Source organism: Carassius gibelio, chromosome B2 (genome assembly GCF_023724105.1).
Source record: "Carassius gibelio isolate Cgi1373 ecotype wild population from Czech Republic chromosome B2, carGib1.2-hapl.c, whole genome shotgun sequence".
Classification (NCBI taxonomy): Eukaryota; Metazoa; Chordata; class Actinopteri; order Cypriniformes; family Cyprinidae; genus Carassius; species Carassius gibelio.
Genome location: NC_068397.1, coordinates 24266053 through 24287021, shown reverse-complemented (window position 1 = coordinate 24287021; position 20969 = coordinate 24266053). Strand labels below are relative to the sequence as shown.

The 20969-nt window shown below is 36.5% G+C and overlaps 1 protein-coding gene across 1 annotated transcript in view; it reads right to left on the bottom strand.

Moving 5' to 3' along the window:
* Positions 1-2670: 2670 nt before the first annotated feature.
* The window catches only part of epha4b (eph receptor A4b), a 102153-nt gene continuing 83854 nt past the window's right edge, over positions 2671-20969 (bottom strand). The window contains exons 12-17 of the mRNA XM_052549211.1: positions 13648-13709; positions 11450-11659; positions 9656-9805; positions 8644-8837; positions 6159-6296; positions 2671-5473 (exon numbers count right to left, since the gene is read on the bottom strand). Coding sequence (XP_052405171.1) covers positions 5374-5473; positions 6159-6296; positions 8644-8837; positions 9656-9805; positions 11450-11659; positions 13648-13709 — 854 coding nt within the window. The 3' untranslated portion in view covers positions 2671-5373. The remainder of the gene's footprint in view (positions 5474-6158; positions 6297-8643; positions 8838-9655; positions 9806-11449; positions 11660-13647; positions 13710-20969) is intronic.

Genomic DNA, 20969 nt, shown 5'->3' with positions numbered 1-20969 from the left:
TCATGTTCACCGTATTAAACAATCACATGACACCAGAAAGCAGGGCAGAAAGGATGACCGGCTGTCATTTAGGACAGCGTGATGGATCACCCCGTGATAATGTGTCATTTTACCAAACCACAAATTAGGCCCAAGTCCATATATTAGCAGATGCGAACAATTGGCCACAGTCGGACATATAGATTCATTTTGAAATACACATTGACATAATTTGAAAAGGTTATATGGTGAGGCGAAGAAGGCTCGAAAGGCCAAAACATGACGGATGGGGTTGTCGGGCGCGTGCACAAACTCGTACGGCGCACTGATTCACTCTGAACAAATGTAGAAACACACTAAGCGAACAAATTCACTTTTACTCACTCTCTCTGTAACACACACGGTAGCGAGTCTCGAGGGTGTTTAGTCTAATTACCCCTCTCAGTCATGCTGTCAGACAGGGGCTTAGGTGTCTCTTAATGTGAGTGCAGAAGGCATTAAAAGAACACAGGAGCCCGAGGCTGGATGGTGCGATATAGATCCACTCAGCAGCGCTGGAAAACTGACCCTGCCCCTTGTAAAAATGGCCCTGAATGATCGCCCCCCACACACTTCACACGCTCGCAGTGACACGCAAAACAAACACTGATAATACCTTTTTTTACTTCCTTGGTTAACAAGAAAACTTCCCACCTTTGTGATTTGTCTACTCTATAAACACTCCACGTTTTATCATTGTGTAATGGGAACACAAAAGCCCATGTAATACTCATTAAATGGAGAAACTACTTTCATTTTTTCAGTTCTCAGCACTGCGCCACAGAGGCCTGTGACATGTAACGAATCCGCGAACCGTTAGAGATGATTTGTGTACTGTTTGAACTTCTGTAAAGCAATATGATTTGTTTGAAAAACCGTCCGTAATGTTCATCTGTACTGTCTTTCCTGCTGATTGTATTATTGTGGCCCTACGGGCTGCCCATAAATCTGTCCGACTGCCATACTAATGATGGCTGAAAAATGACTATGTGTTCCATATGATGTGTGTGTGTTGTATAATGCACAGCAAGACAAAGGAGAGAAAGAGAGAGTGGGGATTGGTTGTAATGGGCATAACATAGAGTGAGAAGAGAGGCAGGAGTGCTTTTAAAAGCTGACCCTCTCTGACCCGTTTTCTCTCTCCAGAGAATATGACATCCGTCTCTGGCACAGCGCACAGGTCAAAAAAGGTCCTGTTTTGATTAACATAAATGCGGTCTAAAAAAAAAAAAAAAAGGTTATAGCCTCATTAGAAGGCTGAATGTTTTTTTATATTTAGTTGTTCTTTGTGCATCTTAAATATAAACAAATGTTGTAGATACACAAATGTGAACTCATTAATTCTGCTTGTAAAATAAATATATTAAAATGTAATATATTAAATCAAAATGTAATATATTAAATATATTAAATTGATGTTTGATTTGATTATTACAGTTATTTTCTAAATGATTCAGTGCATTAGGAAATCTGATATTTGGCCACAGTTTGGTGCAATTCATGCAAAAGTGCAAAAGTGTAGAGGGTCAATTTATACTAAGACGTATAGAATTTTTAACAACTGAACCTAAATACTGATTGTATAGTATTTTGGATGTGCAATACAATAGATATTGTTTATTGCAGACACTGCATTCTCATTGTCAATTTTCTTTTTCTTTTTTTTTACATCCGTAGTCTTTATGTTTAGGTGTAAAATCATTTATCTCCCATGGCGTATGTGCACAAAAAATAATAAATAAATAAATAAATAAAAATACAAATAAATAAATAAATTAAACATTTTGAACAGTGAACAAGATTATCAGAGTACATTTTACAAGAAAATATAACTAAAATATATTTTAATCATGACAACTCACAGAAGATTTTTAGCATGGTGATGGATATGACTATGTTAATGTACTTGGTCTTGGTGGAACAGATCTGCTACAATGCTGCTGCTGTTGGTTATTGCTGTAGTTGTAGATCATTGCTGTTGCTGCAAGCAAGTACAAGAAATTGCTACTGCCAATGCATACAGCGATACGGTGCTGTGAGTTTTTTTTAAAAAAGTAATTTTATATATCAATGAATATATTTTATTTATACGGAGCCCGGCACATGACATGCAAGAAAAAATAAATAAAATTTTATCGCACGATTTACTAATTCATTCCTTCAATTTACTAAAACGTGCACACAATTACTATTGCATTCTCTCGATTTACTATTGCGGGAAGGAATTAGTAAATCGCATGCACAATTTATAAATCGAGTGAACGAAATAGTAAATTGAGGGAACGCAATAGTAATTGTGTGCAAGTTTTAGTACATTGAGGGAATGAATTAATATATCGTGCACATGATTTAGCCTACTATTTTTTCCTGAATGTCATGTGTGGGGCTCTGTATATTTACATATATTTGTACATATTTAATTTATATGTAACTATTCGGTTGTTAACTAAATGACGTACTTCATGAAATCTGAAATTTGGTCATAATTTGATTCTAATATTTTAGTGTGCAAGATTTTCTAAAAATAGTTTTTCCACACCATTTTTATTTTCTTGGTTTATGTGAGTGTGTGTGTGTGTGTGTGTGTGTGTGTGCAAGCATGATAAATAACCACAAGTGCATTTAGAGAAGAAGGAAAAGATATGCAAAAGCTTCAGGTGAGAAATTAAAAATATTAGCATTTATTACAGCGACATGAAGAATTTCAATGCGTACACCCTTTTTTGCGAGCTCAAAGAAACCTGCAGTGTGTGTAGAGATGGGCACATAGCTTACAAAAGAACAGAGATCATTCACAAAGGATCAGCCCAAACACATGTACAGAGCCGGGGCAGAACAAAAGACAACAACTCGATAGACAATTTATAAGCAAGATTCATCTATCATCTTCTATCATATTAACACATTCCACATCCTGCCACTAACACTGTTTAGTCACACAACCACCTGCTTTGATTCATTTGGTGAGCAGATATAGAGATAGAATTCTTCACTTAGCTGTTTTTGCAAGACTGGAAGTTTGATGTTGCAGTGGTAAAAACTGGAGCTTATGTTTTATTAATGGTCATTAATATTGCCACTATCATCATCATCATCATCATGTTATTATTTCAATGCAATCTTCTGCAGTCAGTTTTGCCACATCAGCATATTGCCTCCCTAGACAGAGTTGAATGGATTTAATTTTGGACTGAAAAATTAGCAGAAAAATGGATGAGTTTCTGGCCTTCTGGAATTACTTTACATATTGAAATCTCAGATTTAGTGTATAAGGTTCATTAACATTAGCAGGATAGAACAAATGAATTCATCTAAATGCATAATCACTTGTTTAAGGAAGTGTTTTTCCTCTCCCTCTGTAAAATATGCATGAAAAAAAAGGAAAAAGAAAACTAAAGAAAAGTGCAATGGTTAGTAGTGATCCTTGCATTCATGAGTATAATTTATATATAAATGCATTTTTTATTGTAGTGTTGTTTATTCCAATTTAATTTGTGGAATTAAATATGTGACCACTTTAAACATGATTCGAGATGTAATTTTCAGGATTTTCACCTTTTATGAAAATAACCAGTTATGCATACTCTAATAACAGATGATGATGGATTTTCATAAAAAATGCCGAAAGGAAGTGTGATAATGTGTGCTTATTAAACCTACACGGAATCTGTGGCTACAGAATTCTGACCTTTTATTTATTTATTTTTACTCATTATAATTCCATTTCAATTTTGTTTTGAATAGAGATATTTTAGCATTTTCAAATCCTTTCAGGAAGAAATACCCCTACAGATTCCAAGCAAGTTTTTGCGATTAGTTACTGCATTGTGTAGAAAAAAAATCAATGACATGAACTCAAAATGTGAAATGACGTCATGGAATCATGATTTGAAGTATGATTATCTCTCATTTCCATCCGTTCCTGTATTCATGTATCATATATATTTAAATAAAACAGGTAGACTTCTACTTTACAACAGAACAACCTCACTAGTACAAAAATATACAGTGCAGCAAATCAGTCTTGGTAAAGTTAGCATGAGGAATTTAGTTCGGCCCAATAGAGTCTCTGTCCCTGTTCCACACGGATCGAACGCGTTTCCACAAACAGCAGACTAAAACAACACGTCGAGCCCGGCTTTAACATCGAGCTCCAGCTTCTCAGTGACGCAATGATAAATACTATGTACATTAAACTTCATGATATCGTTTCTAAGGGGAGGACGAGAAAAAGAGAGAGAACTGCACAGTTAATAAGGCATCTAAAGTCAAGCAGCTAAGGGCACCACTTGAGTGAAAAAACTGCAGTCACCTGTCAATCAAAGATGAAGCTTAGGATCCATGCTACATTCCAGAGATGAGTTATTATCGCACATCGGCAAACGACGGTGATAACTGCCACTTCCTCCTCTTCATACTAAATAAAAGTACATCATTACAAACATTCTAGTTTTTCGTGGTTTTTTTTTTCGTTTTTGTCTTCTTCTTTTTTCAAATCAACACTGTACATTTTATACACTATAGTACAATAGTCGTCACGCACTACGAGTGTAAACGTAAAGACGATGCGAAATTCGTAATGACGAAAATGACCTTTCAAAGTTGTCTTTGCTTGATCTGATGTGCACAAACGTTGCAGTGGTACAACACGTTGGCATATCTGTGCAGCGAATGGACGGAAATAACATTTCTATTTTCTGGAAGTGTGTTTGAGAAACCAACTGGTTTCTTATTGAAATGCTTGCAACATGGCAAAGAGTGAAGAGCAAGGCACGGCCTTTGTCTTTGTCGTCGTAGATGTTTCCTTCCATCTTTGCTGGTTGTCATCTTTTCGTCTGAATTATGAAACTTGAATCCATCTGTGCTCAAACGCTCAATTATGACAAAATAAATATACTATAAACATCTTCTGATATGTTACTGTGGCTTATAAGTGATGTAGAAGGACAGACTGATATCCCAAACACAGATTTGGAAAAACAAAACAAAAAAACAACCCTCTTTTAAAGAATAACAGTCCAACCTCAGATATGCAAAACGTCAAATATTAAATGCAAATGTCGAAACTGTTAAACACAAGCTGTGAATTCTCCCTAAAGTGTTTTTGTTCCTTTTTTGTTTAATAATCATACTTCATATCTGGTTTGCCGTGGCCTTGTCAAGCGAATGTAGATCGGTCTCGGTGTGTTCCTCTGCCTGCAGGAAGCTCGGACGTGCATGGACGGAAGCCAGAGTGCTGACAAAAGGGTAGTTTGCGGAAACATCCAGGGTGAGAACTGTATGGTGAAGCTGCTGATAGGGACTGTGGCGGGAGCAGTTGGTAACTCTCTCAGTCTGTACGCTCTTCAAGGCTTGTTATACTTGCACGTGTGTCCCCTGTGCATGCAAACTCTGGACGGCCGAGAGAATCTTCTTTTGGTGCCCAACCAGAGTCACGCTCATCTTGCTTAACTCACTGAGCAAGGAGGGATAGAAAAAAAAAAGGTTCAGGAAATCATTTAATTTTGGATTCAGTTTATTAGTAGTTTGGTTATAGATACAATGATTAAACAACAATATATTTAAGAGTGGTATAATTTCTCTGATATTTCATGTAAGTAATTGCAATTTGGAGCATGATTTTTGAACAAAGAGATTTCCTTGTGGGTAGAGCTACCTTGCACTACATTACATTATAAAAATCCAAATAAAAGAAAAGTGAGAAATGTCAACTAGCTGAAATAAAAGAAAGTTTAAGATTTTGAAAAATATTTTATTGCAGTTAGAAGTTATTTTATTTCAAAAAAGGAGTTTTTTTTTTTAGCTTACTATAATAACCCTGCACTACAGTTCAGAGGATTGGCGTTGGTAAGATTTTTTTTGTTTCGAAACATTACACTCTTATTGTTCACCAAGGCTGTATTTATTGATCAAAAATAAAGTAAAACTATTTAAAATAACTGTTTTCTATTTTAATTAAAATGCAATTTATTACTGAAATGGCAAAGGTCCTCTGTCTTAAAAAATAAAGTATCAAATTATTTTAAAAATAAATTAATAAAATACAATAAAAAATAGGGACTTCCTATTTGCCAAAATGTGTGTTTACTTTGGGTTCACAAGTATACAGTAAGCGTATTTATATTGGTATACAAACTTACCATAAGCTGACGTACAGTATGGAATCTAGAGAAACGTAGCCTGCACTGGCAAAGTTGTCTTTGTACTGGCCCATATTGATAGCGTCCAGCCATTCATCCACCGTACTCACACTGAACTCTGGGGTGGTGGGGTCTTCCCTGAAAAGGAAATTGCATTTGTATCAATTGCGGTTTGGTTCATTGCAAAAGCATCGAGAACTGAGCTGGAAAACTGGTCTTGCATTATAAATCATCTGTGGAGATACAGGGCATAGTATTAAGGCTTCATCTTCAAGCCTACAATTAAGAATATCTAATCAAACTGTCACTTGTTTCTCATTTCATGATAGTTTAATGATAGCCTTTTTTCCGAACCAACAAAATCAAGCTGATCCAAGAACTTTCTACTAGAGAATACAGTAGTTTCTTCAGAGAGCCGATATCTTTAGCAATTTCATGAGGAGTAGCAGTTGAGCTTAAAACCTATTGTGTTGTCTTTCCGTTCTTCATGACAGATGGGTTAAGTTCACACTGCAGAGTGACAGCAGCGTTTGTGTGAAAACCGGGGGTCAATTCAATCTCAGACCTGGGATGTATTTAACGCCCTCATTCTTCTTTGGGATAAAATGACTGGCAGGTTGGGTTGTAATCAGAGCGACTGTGATGGGCTTGAGGAAGCGTATATCTCATGAAGGGCTCTGAGTCACTGGCTTTACGGCTGTAATGTGAACTCCTGATAAACCGCAGGTGGAGGGAGAGGCTGCGCTCTGTCTCGTGTCAGGTTTAACAATGGGGGTTCAGGCTATCTATACGACTATGTCTTTTTACAAAGCCGCAAGATGGATGTCTGCTGGAAAAGGATCAGCGACACTGGGTTTGGTTATATTAGACAATATGGAGTTTATCTACTTGTTGTTTCACATAAAACGAAAGATTTGAGAGTTCATGGGGCAGACACCGAAAAGCTGGATTGGATTTTCTCTGGATTTATTTGAGCTGTAAGGGATTTGTTTTTGTGTCTTTTAAATGTTTTATCTGTACATCACTTTAAAAGAGACAATGCTTTGGTTTAAACTGGTGTTGTCCTTTGTGTTTCATGTTTCCACCACATTATTAGCTTTTTTTACGAGTTAACAATTTTGGGTTATCTTGATCCATGTTTACACTGATCATACTATTTGTACACACTGTACATGAGGAAAACCTTGGGGTAGTTTTCTAGTTTGCAAGTCTTGCAAAGAGAATGTGACATATTTGAGTGGCTTTTCAATAATTGCCATCACCATTCATCATAACCTCTTGAATTAATTTAAATCATAATGCATTTTCATCCCATTGGTACTTTTCAGAATATATCTAACAACACACGGTTAAGTTTAAAACAAGAATAAATTGCCAACGGGGTAAGAAAAATAAATAATTTGAGACCTTCCCTGAAAAGGAGCCTTCCCTACTAAATGTGTATTAATTTAATGTTTATAGTTTTTTTTTTTTTTAATAGCAAAGTCTACATTTATTTGATCAAAAAATACAGTAAAATCAGTAATATTGTAAAACAGTATTACAATTTAACATTTCTAATTTAACATTTTAAAATGCTATTTATTCTTGTGATGGCAAAACTGAATTTTCAGCAGCCATTTCTCCAGGTCTTCAGAGTCATAGAAAATAGAAACCTTTTGCAATATTATAAATGTTTTTATTGTCAATTTTGATCAATGTAATGCATCCTTGCGGAACAAACGTATTCATTACTTGCAAAAAAAATACAAATAAAATAAAATAATTGTGGTACTGACCACAATTTTTGGGATGGTAATGTATATGAACTTATCTTTAATTTTTCTGTTTTCAACGATGTTCCAATATTTTTACAGGAAAACAGGAATTAACATGATTTAATGCAGCGTGAACATTACCAAAGTTATTTTAAGACAAGTCATGTCACTTGGCGGCCATCTTTGAAATGCCTCTCGGCCATGTGAGTGCAGCTCCTATCTCTTTGAATGGGGAAACATCAAGTTCTCCAAAACTGTTCACTAAGCTTACGATTAAATTTCATATTTGAAATCACCAAAGTAATTTGACAACTACTGTGTCATAAATGTTGTTTAGCGTTATAAAAAGCTTATTTATTTCAGGCTAGATCAGCCAGTGCGCATGCACAGTCCTGATGCATGCATGTCTTAAAATGATGACTGTTTCTATAGCAACTGGGACTTCTATCGGCAGCTGTAATGACGCGCTGACTTTACCGAATTTTTGATTGGCTCTTTCATTTAGAAGACGGGCTTCCTGCAATTGAGCAGCCATACTGAGCGAAGTATTTTTCTCCATTCAAAACTATACAAGTGACATATCTTGGGTATTTTATAGTCTTTGATATTACCTATTCCAGGGTCAAAAAATGGCCTTAATGCAGGGTTAAAAACAGAGTGGAAAATCATCAGTATGCACCAATATCAGCTGAGTTTTAATGAAGTGAGGGTTCATGTGAGTTTCTCACCAGACTGAGCTGTTGGCGAGCTCTTTCAGACTGTTGGGGTTGCGGATCAGTTTGTCAAGAGTGTTGACGATCTGCCCGAATTTGGGCCGTTCACTTCTGCTCTTCTCCCAGCAGTCCAGCATCAGCTGGTGGAGGACAACAGGACAGTCCATCGGAGCGGGCAGCCTGTAACCCTCATCTATAGCTTTAATCACCTGGAAGACAAAGACATGCATTGGAAATACTGTACAATACAATGTGCACGTGCAAATGTATATTTAAGGACATATTTCTATTGGATTCTCTACAAAAATGCATTAATATGGGATCTTCAAACATTTTTGCTTTGAAGACAGTAATAACAGTTAACATCATGCCCCTCATATTCTATTTTGCTGAAAACTATGGTTTCCATGGTATATTCATGCAAGTAACGTCACTTTTACATTTCCATAATATACCAAACTATAAGTCAACTCAATGGTTTAAACATCTTCTATACGACTTTAATTCATTGCTATGGTTAAAACTGTTCCTGTTCTATACAACTTCCTGTTCTTAAATCAAAGGAACTATTTCTTCTAGACAGGAAACATTCTAACATTCATTTCTTTGTTTCAAAATGAGCACTAAAGATCTAAATCATTATCTGCAGTGCCCCGAAGGTCTTGAAGATTTCTTTGACATTTCCTCTGATGGTAATAAAGGGAGAAGTCAGAGAGCGTTAGCATAATACAGCAGTGAGGGATGGAGTGTGTTTAACTGGCTTGTATTAAAGGCAGGAGCAGCTGGACAGTCCTCGTTTATGAGGCTCCTAAAAACCATTGTCATCCGAACGGTTGCTATACAGACATCACCGCAGGAAGACGTCTGTTACTCTCTGAACGTTTGCAAGGACACACTGCTCGGAGCCCCCCCGAGAGGCTTCAGTGGAAATGATATTAGCGGAGATATTAGATATTAGTGGAGCAGATTTCAATTTAGACAATACACACGAGAACACGTGCGTTTCCAGTTTCTCAAGGACACTTACGTCTTGATTAGACATCTCCCAATAAGGCCGCTCTCCATATGAGATCACCTCCCACATGACGATGCCGTAACTCCAAACGTCACTTGCTGAGGTGAACTTCCTGTACGCTATAGCCTCAGGGGCCGTCCATCGAATGGGAATCTTTCCACCCTAAATGAGACAAAAAATAAATAAATAAAATTAAAATAATTTCCTTTTAAGACCTTCAGTGTATATACATATTATTTTATATATATATATATATATATATATATATATATATATATATATATATATATATATATATATATATATATATTTTTTTTTTTTTTTTTTTTTTTTTATTATTATTTTTTTTATTATTATTATTAAAAAAAAATTTCTAACCAATTATTATTTTTTACATCATATACTAAAACACAAAAAGTGTGCAGATTTTATTGTTTTAACCTTGTAAAATCCTGTAAAATCCATAAACGTTTCAATAAACAATAAATCAACCTCAAACTTTTGAATGATTGTATATGGTTTAATTGTCTGGAAATGTTAACCTTTCCATCAGAAAATACTATTAAACACAAATACATATTCTGGTGTCATTTCTATTTCCATGCGATTTCCACTGTTGGACATTGTTAGTAGACTAATAAAATTGATGGTAGTGGGAAAAGTGTGTTTCAGTAGAGCTTATCTTCTAAAATGTAAAGAAACAGCCATAAATAAACAGCAGAATAGAGACAATATTTGTCTTTTCCTATTCCAGCACTATGGCAGGGTCTGTATTTTCCTAAATGTCTTTTTAAATAGCTGCAGTGGTTTGTAGTTAATCTCTATATTCAAAGTCAAACAAAAGACAAACCGGCTGTACTCTGTATAGACAAACGTGATGAGAGTGCCAAAGAACGGCAGCGGTACCCATGGGGTAAAATCATTTAAAGAGAATTTCAAAAAGCGATCTTTACAATTTTTTAATTATATAAAGTCACGGCACATAAACGGCTGCCTCGTGTGGCCTGGAGGGTTTTGTCTCTTCATGATTTCACCACTTGAAGCAACGGGACAAGGGGTGCTGAATGTCAGAGCCACTTATGTTTCAAGAGTTCCTCTCTGTGTGAAACACACACTTTGCCACAGATGCGCACACACAGACATCAAAAAGCAATCTGTGGGGGTCTGTTCGGGGTTGTATGAGCACTTCTCACCCCTGTTTGCATGTGACAATAGATTCTCCTGCTGAGTGTATGCTTTGTCCACCCGAGTGGACACTGACGGCTACACACACACACACACACACACACATATACAGTATGCCTCTTTCTTGCCCTTGGCCTTCATACCCATCCACAGGGTGCTCACCAATTACTGAGCTGAGAAGGAGAGAGAGGAACGAGTGAAGGGGGTTTGGAGGCGGTTGTCCTGTCAGAAACGGATGTAATTAATACATGCTGGCTTGACAGAGAAACTGACCCCTGAGAAAGCCAACTCGCTTCTCAAACATCCCTCCTCTGTCTCTTTCTTTCGGTGTCTTGGTGAAGTTCTTTCACACAATCAAACACTTTCAAAAGACATTTTCAAGGAGATCAGAGATATTTCAATCATTATTTCTCAACTGAGGGCTCATGGAATAATATTGTACCTGTATCAAGCAAAGACAATGCTCTGAAAAAAACATTAAATAACAACTAAAGTGTGATTTATACTGCAAACAAGATGTTACAAAAAAACTGTTTTATCCGTTAAGTTCTTCCTTCATTCCTCATTCCCATGACTCAATCTAGATTCTAATAAAACCTTGAGGGGGTAAAGGTGCTTTACCCGTGTGGTGTACGCAGCTTCAGGGTCGTCTTCTAGCACTCTGGACAGGCCAAAGTCGGACACTTTGCACACCAGGTTGCTGTTCACCAGGATGTTGCGTGCCGCCAGGTCACGGTGGACGTAGCTCATGTCAGACAGATATTTCATTCCCGAAGCGATTCCACGCATCATTCCCACCAACTGAATGACCGTGAACTGCCCATCGTGTTTCTGCAAGAGAACGAGAAGGCATCTGTTATTATTTTTAGATTGTACAGCTGGTGTACACTGTTAAAAATAAAGGTTTGAATAACTTAAAAATGTTATCCTGTGACAGAAGAATGCAAAACTGGTTGTAACCGGAACCATTATTTTGTTTTTATTGACTAATTTAATAGGCAGAAGCAACTTATGTAATATATAATTTCAGAAATCATAAACTGGCAATATAGAACAGTTTGGTAAATAAAGTACCTTATTTTAAGGTGTCTTTGTTACAGTGCAATTATAAATTTAAGTACTGAGTAATATTAATTAACTACATGTACATACTATACGGTTAGGACAAGGATTAGTGTTTGGCTTAGGGTTACTAGCATTTAATTATGCATAATTTATTGATATTATAATAGTAAGTACATGTTACGTGTAACAAGGACACCTTTAAAATTAAAGTGTTGCCAACATAAATTACGTACACACACACACACACACACACACATTAAGTAATATAGTCAATTTGCTATATATTAATATATTATACTTTTATTTCTGTTGACATTTTTACATTGCATTATTCAGAAAATAATTTCTATTAAATTATTATATGCATATAATTAGTATTATATACATGTGTTGGTAGGTGACACTTATAGGTAATATTTGAAGGCTTTTTTCTGTTAACGTTCTAGACTTAATGCATTTTTCAAACACTCCATTTTCACAGTTCTAATGGTTTTGCCTTAAGTTCTGATTCATTATGCAAAAGACTCTGACTGCTATAATGTTTACAGGCCTTTATTAATGTAAAACCATCTGGATTTGGTGCTTCTGTTGACTAAACAAAAGAGCCTGGACATCCATTTTGCCTCAAAAACAATCTTTACAATGAGCAATTAGCCCAGTGCCTTAATCTCCATATCTGGGCAGTACACTAATCTTGTTAAAACCTCACTTTTGTCCCTCCGAGCAATATCAATCTGAAACATGTGCTCGTATAGTATTTTCATGCATCATAATGTGGGTAAGTTAATTACGCTGTGTTTTGTGAAATGTGGCCGCTGATTGATCGTCTGGTCTGATCAACTGAATGTTATCAATCTACTGTCAGAAGTAACACTACTTACAGGAAGAGCAGAGAAAGACAGAAATAGAGACAGAGAGAAATCATTTGTTTTTGTACTAGTAAGTGATGCTTAACTGATCTGTCCTCTAATTAAACACATGTAGCTGGGTGGCCGAACTATGAGCTATTAGCCATAAAACTGACCCCATAATTATATTAACTTTTTATGTGGGCTAAGGGGGTATTTATGGGGTTCATTATGTATGCTGCAGAAAGATCGAAAGTCTCAGACATGCCCTTTTTTTAGGAGGGGAGGGTGTTAGATTTCATTTTCATTTTCTCAAAGTGTAGGCAATTAAAAAGTGTCCTGACTTAAAGGAAAACATATCTATGCTGCCTGTAATAAAACCTCGTGGCCCGATCCGCTGGGTGACAAAGGCGGTAATAAATTAGCGAGGATTGCGGGAGACGTTATGGCAGCTTGGTGGCCTTATTATAAATCTACCAAATTCATTTACTTACTTCCTGTCTCTATATGAGACACATTTGCAACATGTTCACTCGAGTACGCGCTTAAGCGTTATTTCTGATTACTAAAACAAAGGCAAAAAAAATGAATATTTCATGAAGCAAAAACGTTCAGTATTGCAAATGTGCAAAAGTCTGATTATTATAATCTTGGCACTTTTGATGTACAACAGTCAGGCTGCCAAAACCCTAATGGACAGCGAGCAACTGAATCCTCACAGCTTCCACCAGGCATCCATTCCATGCTTAATTTCCCTCCAGTAATAGACTTTCAGGGAGGTATCCGTGGCTTATACCCTTGAGCGATGCTCGTTTATTGGCTGTAGGTAATTAAATGTAAGGCAGCATCTTAAACGGCATGCGAACATCGGTGTGGACTTGTGCCACGTGTTTTGCCTTTCCTCACCTTGAGGAAAGTATCCAACGATCCATTCTCCATGTACTCTGTAATAATCATCACAGGCTTGCCTGTAGACACAAAGAGAGAGAAAAAAAGACAAAAACACAAGATTTACCATCAGCCTAGATGGAAGGAAAAAACATAAAATGTCGTAACAGATTGATGATTCTACACAAATCCACAAAGAAATAAATCACGGTAATGGTGTCATTAATCCTTTATAGCTGAGATGCTGAAACACAGGAATGAAGGAGAGAAAAGAGAAGGCTAAACTCTGGCCACACTCTCAGCCTTTATCCTGGGCAGCCCCATTATTCAGCATGACAGACCTTCATCAGAGCCTTCCACCATCAAAGACAGCAGTTAATTAACCCCGGCTAATCCACTGAGAACCAATTAGAAAGCTTTGTTGCCATGATGGGCGGGCAGAACAGTCTGTGAGAGCCGATGAGAGGTCATAGCACCTGTTGTGATGGATGGCAGGTAACGAAAGGAAGAGCTCCTGTAATCTGACACTTTAGAGTCCAACAGTGCACTTAGTTTGTCTTACAAATGACTCCAAAACCCAAACTGAGACAACAAAGTATTAGTCACAACACGTCTGCCCTCTCTCAATACAACCATGATCAAGTCCGACAAGTATAAGTCTACCGGTTAGCCTGAGAAACATGCATGTAAACATTAGCATCATAGTTTTCTTCATGTGTAAGGTCATTAACTTCCAACAATTACAAAACTTAAAGCATTATAAGCATTTCTGACAGATAGGATCCACAATCTAGGTCAGGAAATTATGTGTACTTCTAAATGTCTCATTTTAGCAAAATGCTAATTTAGCATTGCACGTCTCCTTTGCAAAAATGCAATACCAGTTAGCCAACTAGTCAAAGAAAAATAAAGTGGCTGTGGACATACACTTAATTAGTTCTCTTAATATTTCACTCAATCATTCTGTGTGACATCTGTTGTTGGTGCTTTTTATTTCTGTTAGATTAACATGTTCGCTTAGCAATGTGCTAATGCCAAACAGTAGCTATAGAGTGCTACATTCAGGTTCTGAATGTAAAAATCCAATTCATTATCTCAAACAGTGAACTGATTTTTACTGAAAACAGACCTACTGTGAGATACAAGGTTGTTAGATTATTCTTTTGTTGAAGCTGGGAGTCAAAACTAATTCAATTATTTTATTTTTTGTGTTCAAAAACCAAATTCCTGGTGAAAAACGACATTAACCATGATTCTGTATGATTCTCCCTACACTCTCAAACACATCTGTACATATATGCCTATTTTTCAATAATCCTAAAATGTGTTATTTCTATGCAATGAACATCTTTTAAACAACAGTTTTGTATTAATATTTCACTTTTCAGTTGATTGTGCCATTTGCAATGCTTCATGGGATTGTAGTTATTTTCTTCATTAAAGCAGTTAAGTACACTGTCTTGTACCTTTGTATTTTTGTCGGATTTCCAAATATGTTTTGCTTTAAACAAAGTTTCTAATATTGTGATTCACTTTGTTGCTGGTTGGTTTGGTTTATATAAAAGGGGAAAACAAAGAATGGGAAACATTTAACTAACCATTCTTGTATTTGTGGGTTAGACAAGCATACAGTATTTACATACAGACTAACATATTCATTGTTTACATTAGCAACTGTATGTGCCTTCTGTTGAATTCCATTAACCTGTTTTGAACACAAGAAGGCATCCTGCATGCACACCCGCACTTATAAGGCAGCTCCTTCTGCAGATATAAGGCAAGAATGTTGGGTTTTGAAAGAGAATTTAAGTCTTCCACACACACTCACACTAATAAGCATAAGTTTTACTACTGCTGCCACCAATCTACCACAGGGCATCATCTGCAAGCCGATATCTGAAATATAGCGACAGAGTGAAATAAACAGAAAAATGTTCCAGTGCCTTGTTGAGTCTCGGTTAACAAGCTCTGTCATATCCCTCTCAATCCTCTGACCTGAATACATCCATCACAGGTCACTGAGAGTTTAACATTTAGCGACCCTTGCTTCATTTGACACAATGTCTAAGTGCAGATTTGACGGAACGAATCCAAACGTGACCGCTGGGGTAAAATGACCGTGTCAAATGTGCCTGTTGATTAGTTGGGGCGTATGATTCCGGTGGTGTACACCATGTTTGCCCTTGTTAAAGGGGCATATCAGCGCTGTGTATGAACCTATGCCAAGCATAAGTAGGTCTCCAGAGCGGAGGCTTATAGGTTCATGCACAGACACTGAATGCCAAGTGGGCTTACAGTGAGCCAGATCGCAGGAAACAGGCCATCTCGTTATCACCCAGAGATGTAGCGTTCATTTGCTTTTAAGTCACTAAATTGCTCTTTACAAATATAAGTTTATGGAGGACCTGCATATTATTTATATAACTGACATACAAAACAAGTGTTATTTTAGTGTTATTTATACACTGTTATAGTATTATTAATACTTTGAAAATTATTTAATATTTTGTCAGAATTATTTTTTTTATTTTTAGCAATGTTGTTATGTGGTTTTGTAATTTTATTTAAAATTTTAATTTTATGTAATTCTATTTTTTATTGAAATATTTCTATATAGCTTTTATTTTTATTTTAGTATTTCAAATGCATTATTTTGTATGTTTATTACTTCAGCGTAGACATATTTGATTCAGTTAGCATGTGACAATCAAAATGTGTTGCTTGACAAAACATTTTAGTTTCAGTTAACAAAGACGTTGATGTAATATGGATATAGCAGAGAATTAGGATGCAAACAATGCAAAATAAGCATTTTCAATGCAAAAAGTCCTTGGTTACTACTCCCAAAAAATGTGAGCACTCAGAATGTGTGTCAGTGTATCAGTGTTTATTAGTGCTCAGCAGAGGGCTGTTGTCCCTGTCTCTCTCAGGGACATGTAAACACCAGCCACGTCAGTGCTGATAAATGACTTACATTCTGGTAACCTCCACTCTGGAATACAGAGATATGTGCTCGAGTCATGGGATGTGAGGTCTATGTGTATATACAAATATATGTCTCTATGAGTTTGTGTGAAAAAACAGGTTTGATCACCCCCCTCCGAGCATCACCACAGCAACAGACTGGTTATACATCACCTAAAATTAAATCACTATCTCACCAAGATAAATGCCTTCCATGACATCCCCAAACCTAAACCCCCATGTCTCATCTGAAAAAAAGAGGGGGAAAAAATGCAATTCCGTTTATTTTTCAGGGGCAGACTAATGTAGCTGTCAGCCGCTGAAAGAGAAAGAGAGGGAATGGGCCACAGCGCACCGTGTTCTGGGAATGGAACGCCAATGGGTGGCCATCTGATGTCACTATGTGTGTGTGTGTGTGTGTGTGACTGCTTTATCAGAAAGTGAGTTGAAGCGTCAAGTGGCATTGATCCTGAAAGAGCGGGTGGCCGAGACAGTGGATCTGATCAGAGAAGCTTATGGCAGCCTCCCGGGTCCCTGACCTCAGAGCCGAACCCAGAGAGAGAAAACACAAGCTGTACCTGCAGTTAACACTGTGTGAGCAGATGTGAGGAATCAACGGCATTACATATTTATTTCAGTTAGTATTTTACAGGATGAATCGAAATGTATTAGTATTTAATGGAATGTCTAATTTTTGTTGAAAGTTTAAAACTTTATTTGAATAATAATACAAATAATATACATAGTTTTTCAATCTAACATGTTATTTGAAATAATACAATTAAATAAAATGTAACAAGATAGCATATATGCTTTATTATGGTAGTCCTCCAGAACAGAACTGGTTTCAAAAGCTGAAATTTACAAAGAAAATTAATTTTATTCTAAAGGTCTTTGCATAGTCCAAAAATCTCATCCGAAATCTCCACATGTTAAAAAATAAATACAGCCTTGTGTTGTGTTAATCACGTTTACTGCCTCTGAAACGTTCGTCCATCATGAAAAAAAATAAAAATGAAATAAAAAATAAAAACAGTCAGGTTATATTTTCTGTTTTCGCATCCATAGCAAGTATTTTGATAGGAAAGGATGACAAATACAAAACCAACAAAAAAACGCACATGAAAATTTCGGACTCAATGTGCAAGGACCTTATAAGCTTGATTAAACGTTTTCTCAAGTCTTGCAATAGAACTGCTCTGGTAAATCTTTTGGAAAGATCAACTAGTGTTGATTTTATACGTGGGTTTAAGTGTTAAAACAACCATCAGCCACAATCACAGCAGGCGTTTAACTATAAAACACTTCTTATTATGAGCTCTTCAGAAAACAACTCTGAAAGATTCGCTCTTGACATCAATCCCTGGCAACCTCAAGGGGATTTTTTTAATTTCCCCTCTAATTCATGCATTATCAAGTGATCATTCTGGACATCTGACATGCCAATTTTTCCAGAAGAGATATAAAAATGTTACGGCACAACCACAAGCACACACAAGCAGCTTCATCCAGGGCAGACGGTGTTCGCTATCTCAAAGCACACAATGGAACTCATTGAGGGCTTCCTGCATTAGCATCACATGTCTTATGAACAGAGGGCAGGCATATCTGTGATTTCACCCTCAAGACCTGCTTTCTCTTTTTGCTTTGCTTCTACAAAGAGACGAATATGTTTAACCCTTCATGAACCCTGCCTGGCTGGAATAGCAGCAGTCTACAATGAGCTCTGTGTACGTGGGAGTGAACTAGCAGTTAATGTCACCGGTGGTTTACTAAGTGTGGCCTCAGGTACAAAGCTTTAACAGAAAGATCGGTTATAGATTTACATACTGTGAAGATCAAGAAACCCTGAGGGTGACACTAAATATGGTTCAGGCAGGCAGGTTTACAAATCAGTCTTCAGAAGACAATGCAACTGTCTGACACAACGTTCTGTTAATATGAAGGAATTGTCCTTATTGATTTTTTTGTAAGTGCTTTCCCTGTGTTTTAAATTACGCATTAAATTGTGCTGTGTTTTAGTTTTACAGGAAATGTCTGTAAACTTCTCTATGGATTTTTTCATAGAGTGGTATATCATATGATGCTGCTATTTTGTTTCCTTATCTCGCTAAAGAAATCAGTTTCGATGCATTAATGAATTCATTACATTTATTTAAATTCAAAAGTACAGTAAAGACTAATACATTGTCACAAAAAAAAGAAAAAATATATATTTTTATATTTCTATGAACTTTCTATTAATCAAAGAATCGTGAAAAATGTATCACAGTTGCCAGAATAATATTAAGTGGCACAACTGTTTTCAATATTGATAATAAGAAATTATTCTTGAAAACCAAATCAGCATATTAGAATGATTTCTAAATGATTCTGAAATTGTAATAACATTTAATAATGTCACTCTTTTTTTCCTGTATTTTTTTTATCAAATAAATGCAGCTTTGGTGAGCTTGACTTCTTTGAGCTTTGAAAAACATAAACAAATATTACCCACCCAAAAATTTTAAATAAATAAAATAATATAAAAATAAACTATTAAATAGAAATGCATATTCAAGACACAAAATAATTTCCTCAAAGCTTGCCAGAATGATTTTCCCAACTCTGATCCTTTTCTACTTTTAAGAAACATCTACAAACACACCTCCATCGTGAGCACACACACACACACACATAAAAAATATGATTATTGTACTGTTTTTGCACTGGATAAGTGTGTCTGATAAATGCATAAATGTAAAATGTAAATGCGACTATAAAAGTACAGAAAGTCATTGTATGTGGTTAAAATGGAAGCATGGATCCAGATCTGCTTGTGTTGTAATATCTAGGACAGAGACTTAAAAACCATATCCACTTAAATAAAGCTGTCACAGCACGCTGCTGTCAGAGGCATTTTGCACAGAATCTCTTGAACTCTATATGTACTTACCGGGGAAAATCGCTGGATAATTCTATTCCCAACAGAGTCCTTCTGACCTACATGTTTGTATCGCACGTTCGGGGGGAAAAAAATGAATACCTGCAACAAACTCAAGTAATCAATATCACATAACACCTCATCTGTGTAATGCAACACCCCTGTGATTTACTTCTAACCGGTATTGTAGAATAATCATTAAAGGAAACAGACCTTTGTTGCAGGTGATTTGACATTTAGAGAGCATGCAAGTTATAAAAAATGCTTTGTGACATCAGATACGAAGTGGATTGTGTATTTGCTTATTGGGAGGGAGGCACACCAGCTTGATTGTGTGTGTGTGTAAACATATGTTTGTGTGTAAAGCGGCACACCAGAGGCTTTACATTTGGCCTGTAGTCGTCCCATCAGGACCCCGACAGTGACACCCTTTAACAAGCTCAAATCAGGCCCATTCTCAATGCTGGCTCATCTTTAGGGTGAGAACCCCTATTGCAAATAGAGTATTGATTTTACACCCTGCATTAAAGTGTGGTGACAGCAGAACGCATATCTCCATTTATTCTGCATTGATATACAATGAACTAACTTATAATATAAAAGAGAAATTTACCAGGTTGATGTCCTGATGGCCTACTTTGGGTACGATTATGAACATACGAACACAAGGAGCTGTTCTTCAACTTTACAATCTTATTGATTTTCCAAATGGTGTTTTAACTAAACGACACATGATGTACTTAGCACTGAGCTTCTTTTCCACTGTTCCCTGCAATGCAACCCTAAATCTACCACAAGAGATAGCGCAATTTACCACACGAGTTTCTGCAAGACTTTAAACTTTCATTGTCCCCTAAACAAAGGAGCGTTGGTTTTAATGAATGCTTTCTCGAAATAGCAGCCACTTCGTTAAGAGGAAAATCCTTTGCGGTGGAAAGAGCGCGATGAGAGGAGATGATAGCCTCCTCCAAATTGAATGGTTCCAGATTAGGTGATTGTTGGCATATAAAAGAGGAAATGAGAGATACGAAGAGATCAGAACTTTTCTGACAAATGACGAGATAGCAATTAAAAGGGCTATTTCCAAAGCTTTCTTTTAGTCGCAGCAAACCAACCATCTGCATAACAATGGAAGCAATCACAGTGAGAGGGAGGGTTTGGAACATTATTCTGATAAAGCACTGTTGATTGGAGCTCTGTTTTTGATTTGTTGATCGCTGAGGCCACAAGCGTAAAGAAAAACGCAAGAAAAACGACATTTACAAAGGCTTCTTTGTGTACATCAGTAAAATTAGCCCAGAAGGATAACATTGGGAAGTCAGATTTATTCTGTTTATTCAAAGAACCAGTTAAAACTTGATTTACCAACTCATCTGAGTCATTATTCAAAATTGTTTCCAGCAGCATTTTACATTTCATTTGATGTTGTTTTTTTTGTGTGTGTGAAATGCTG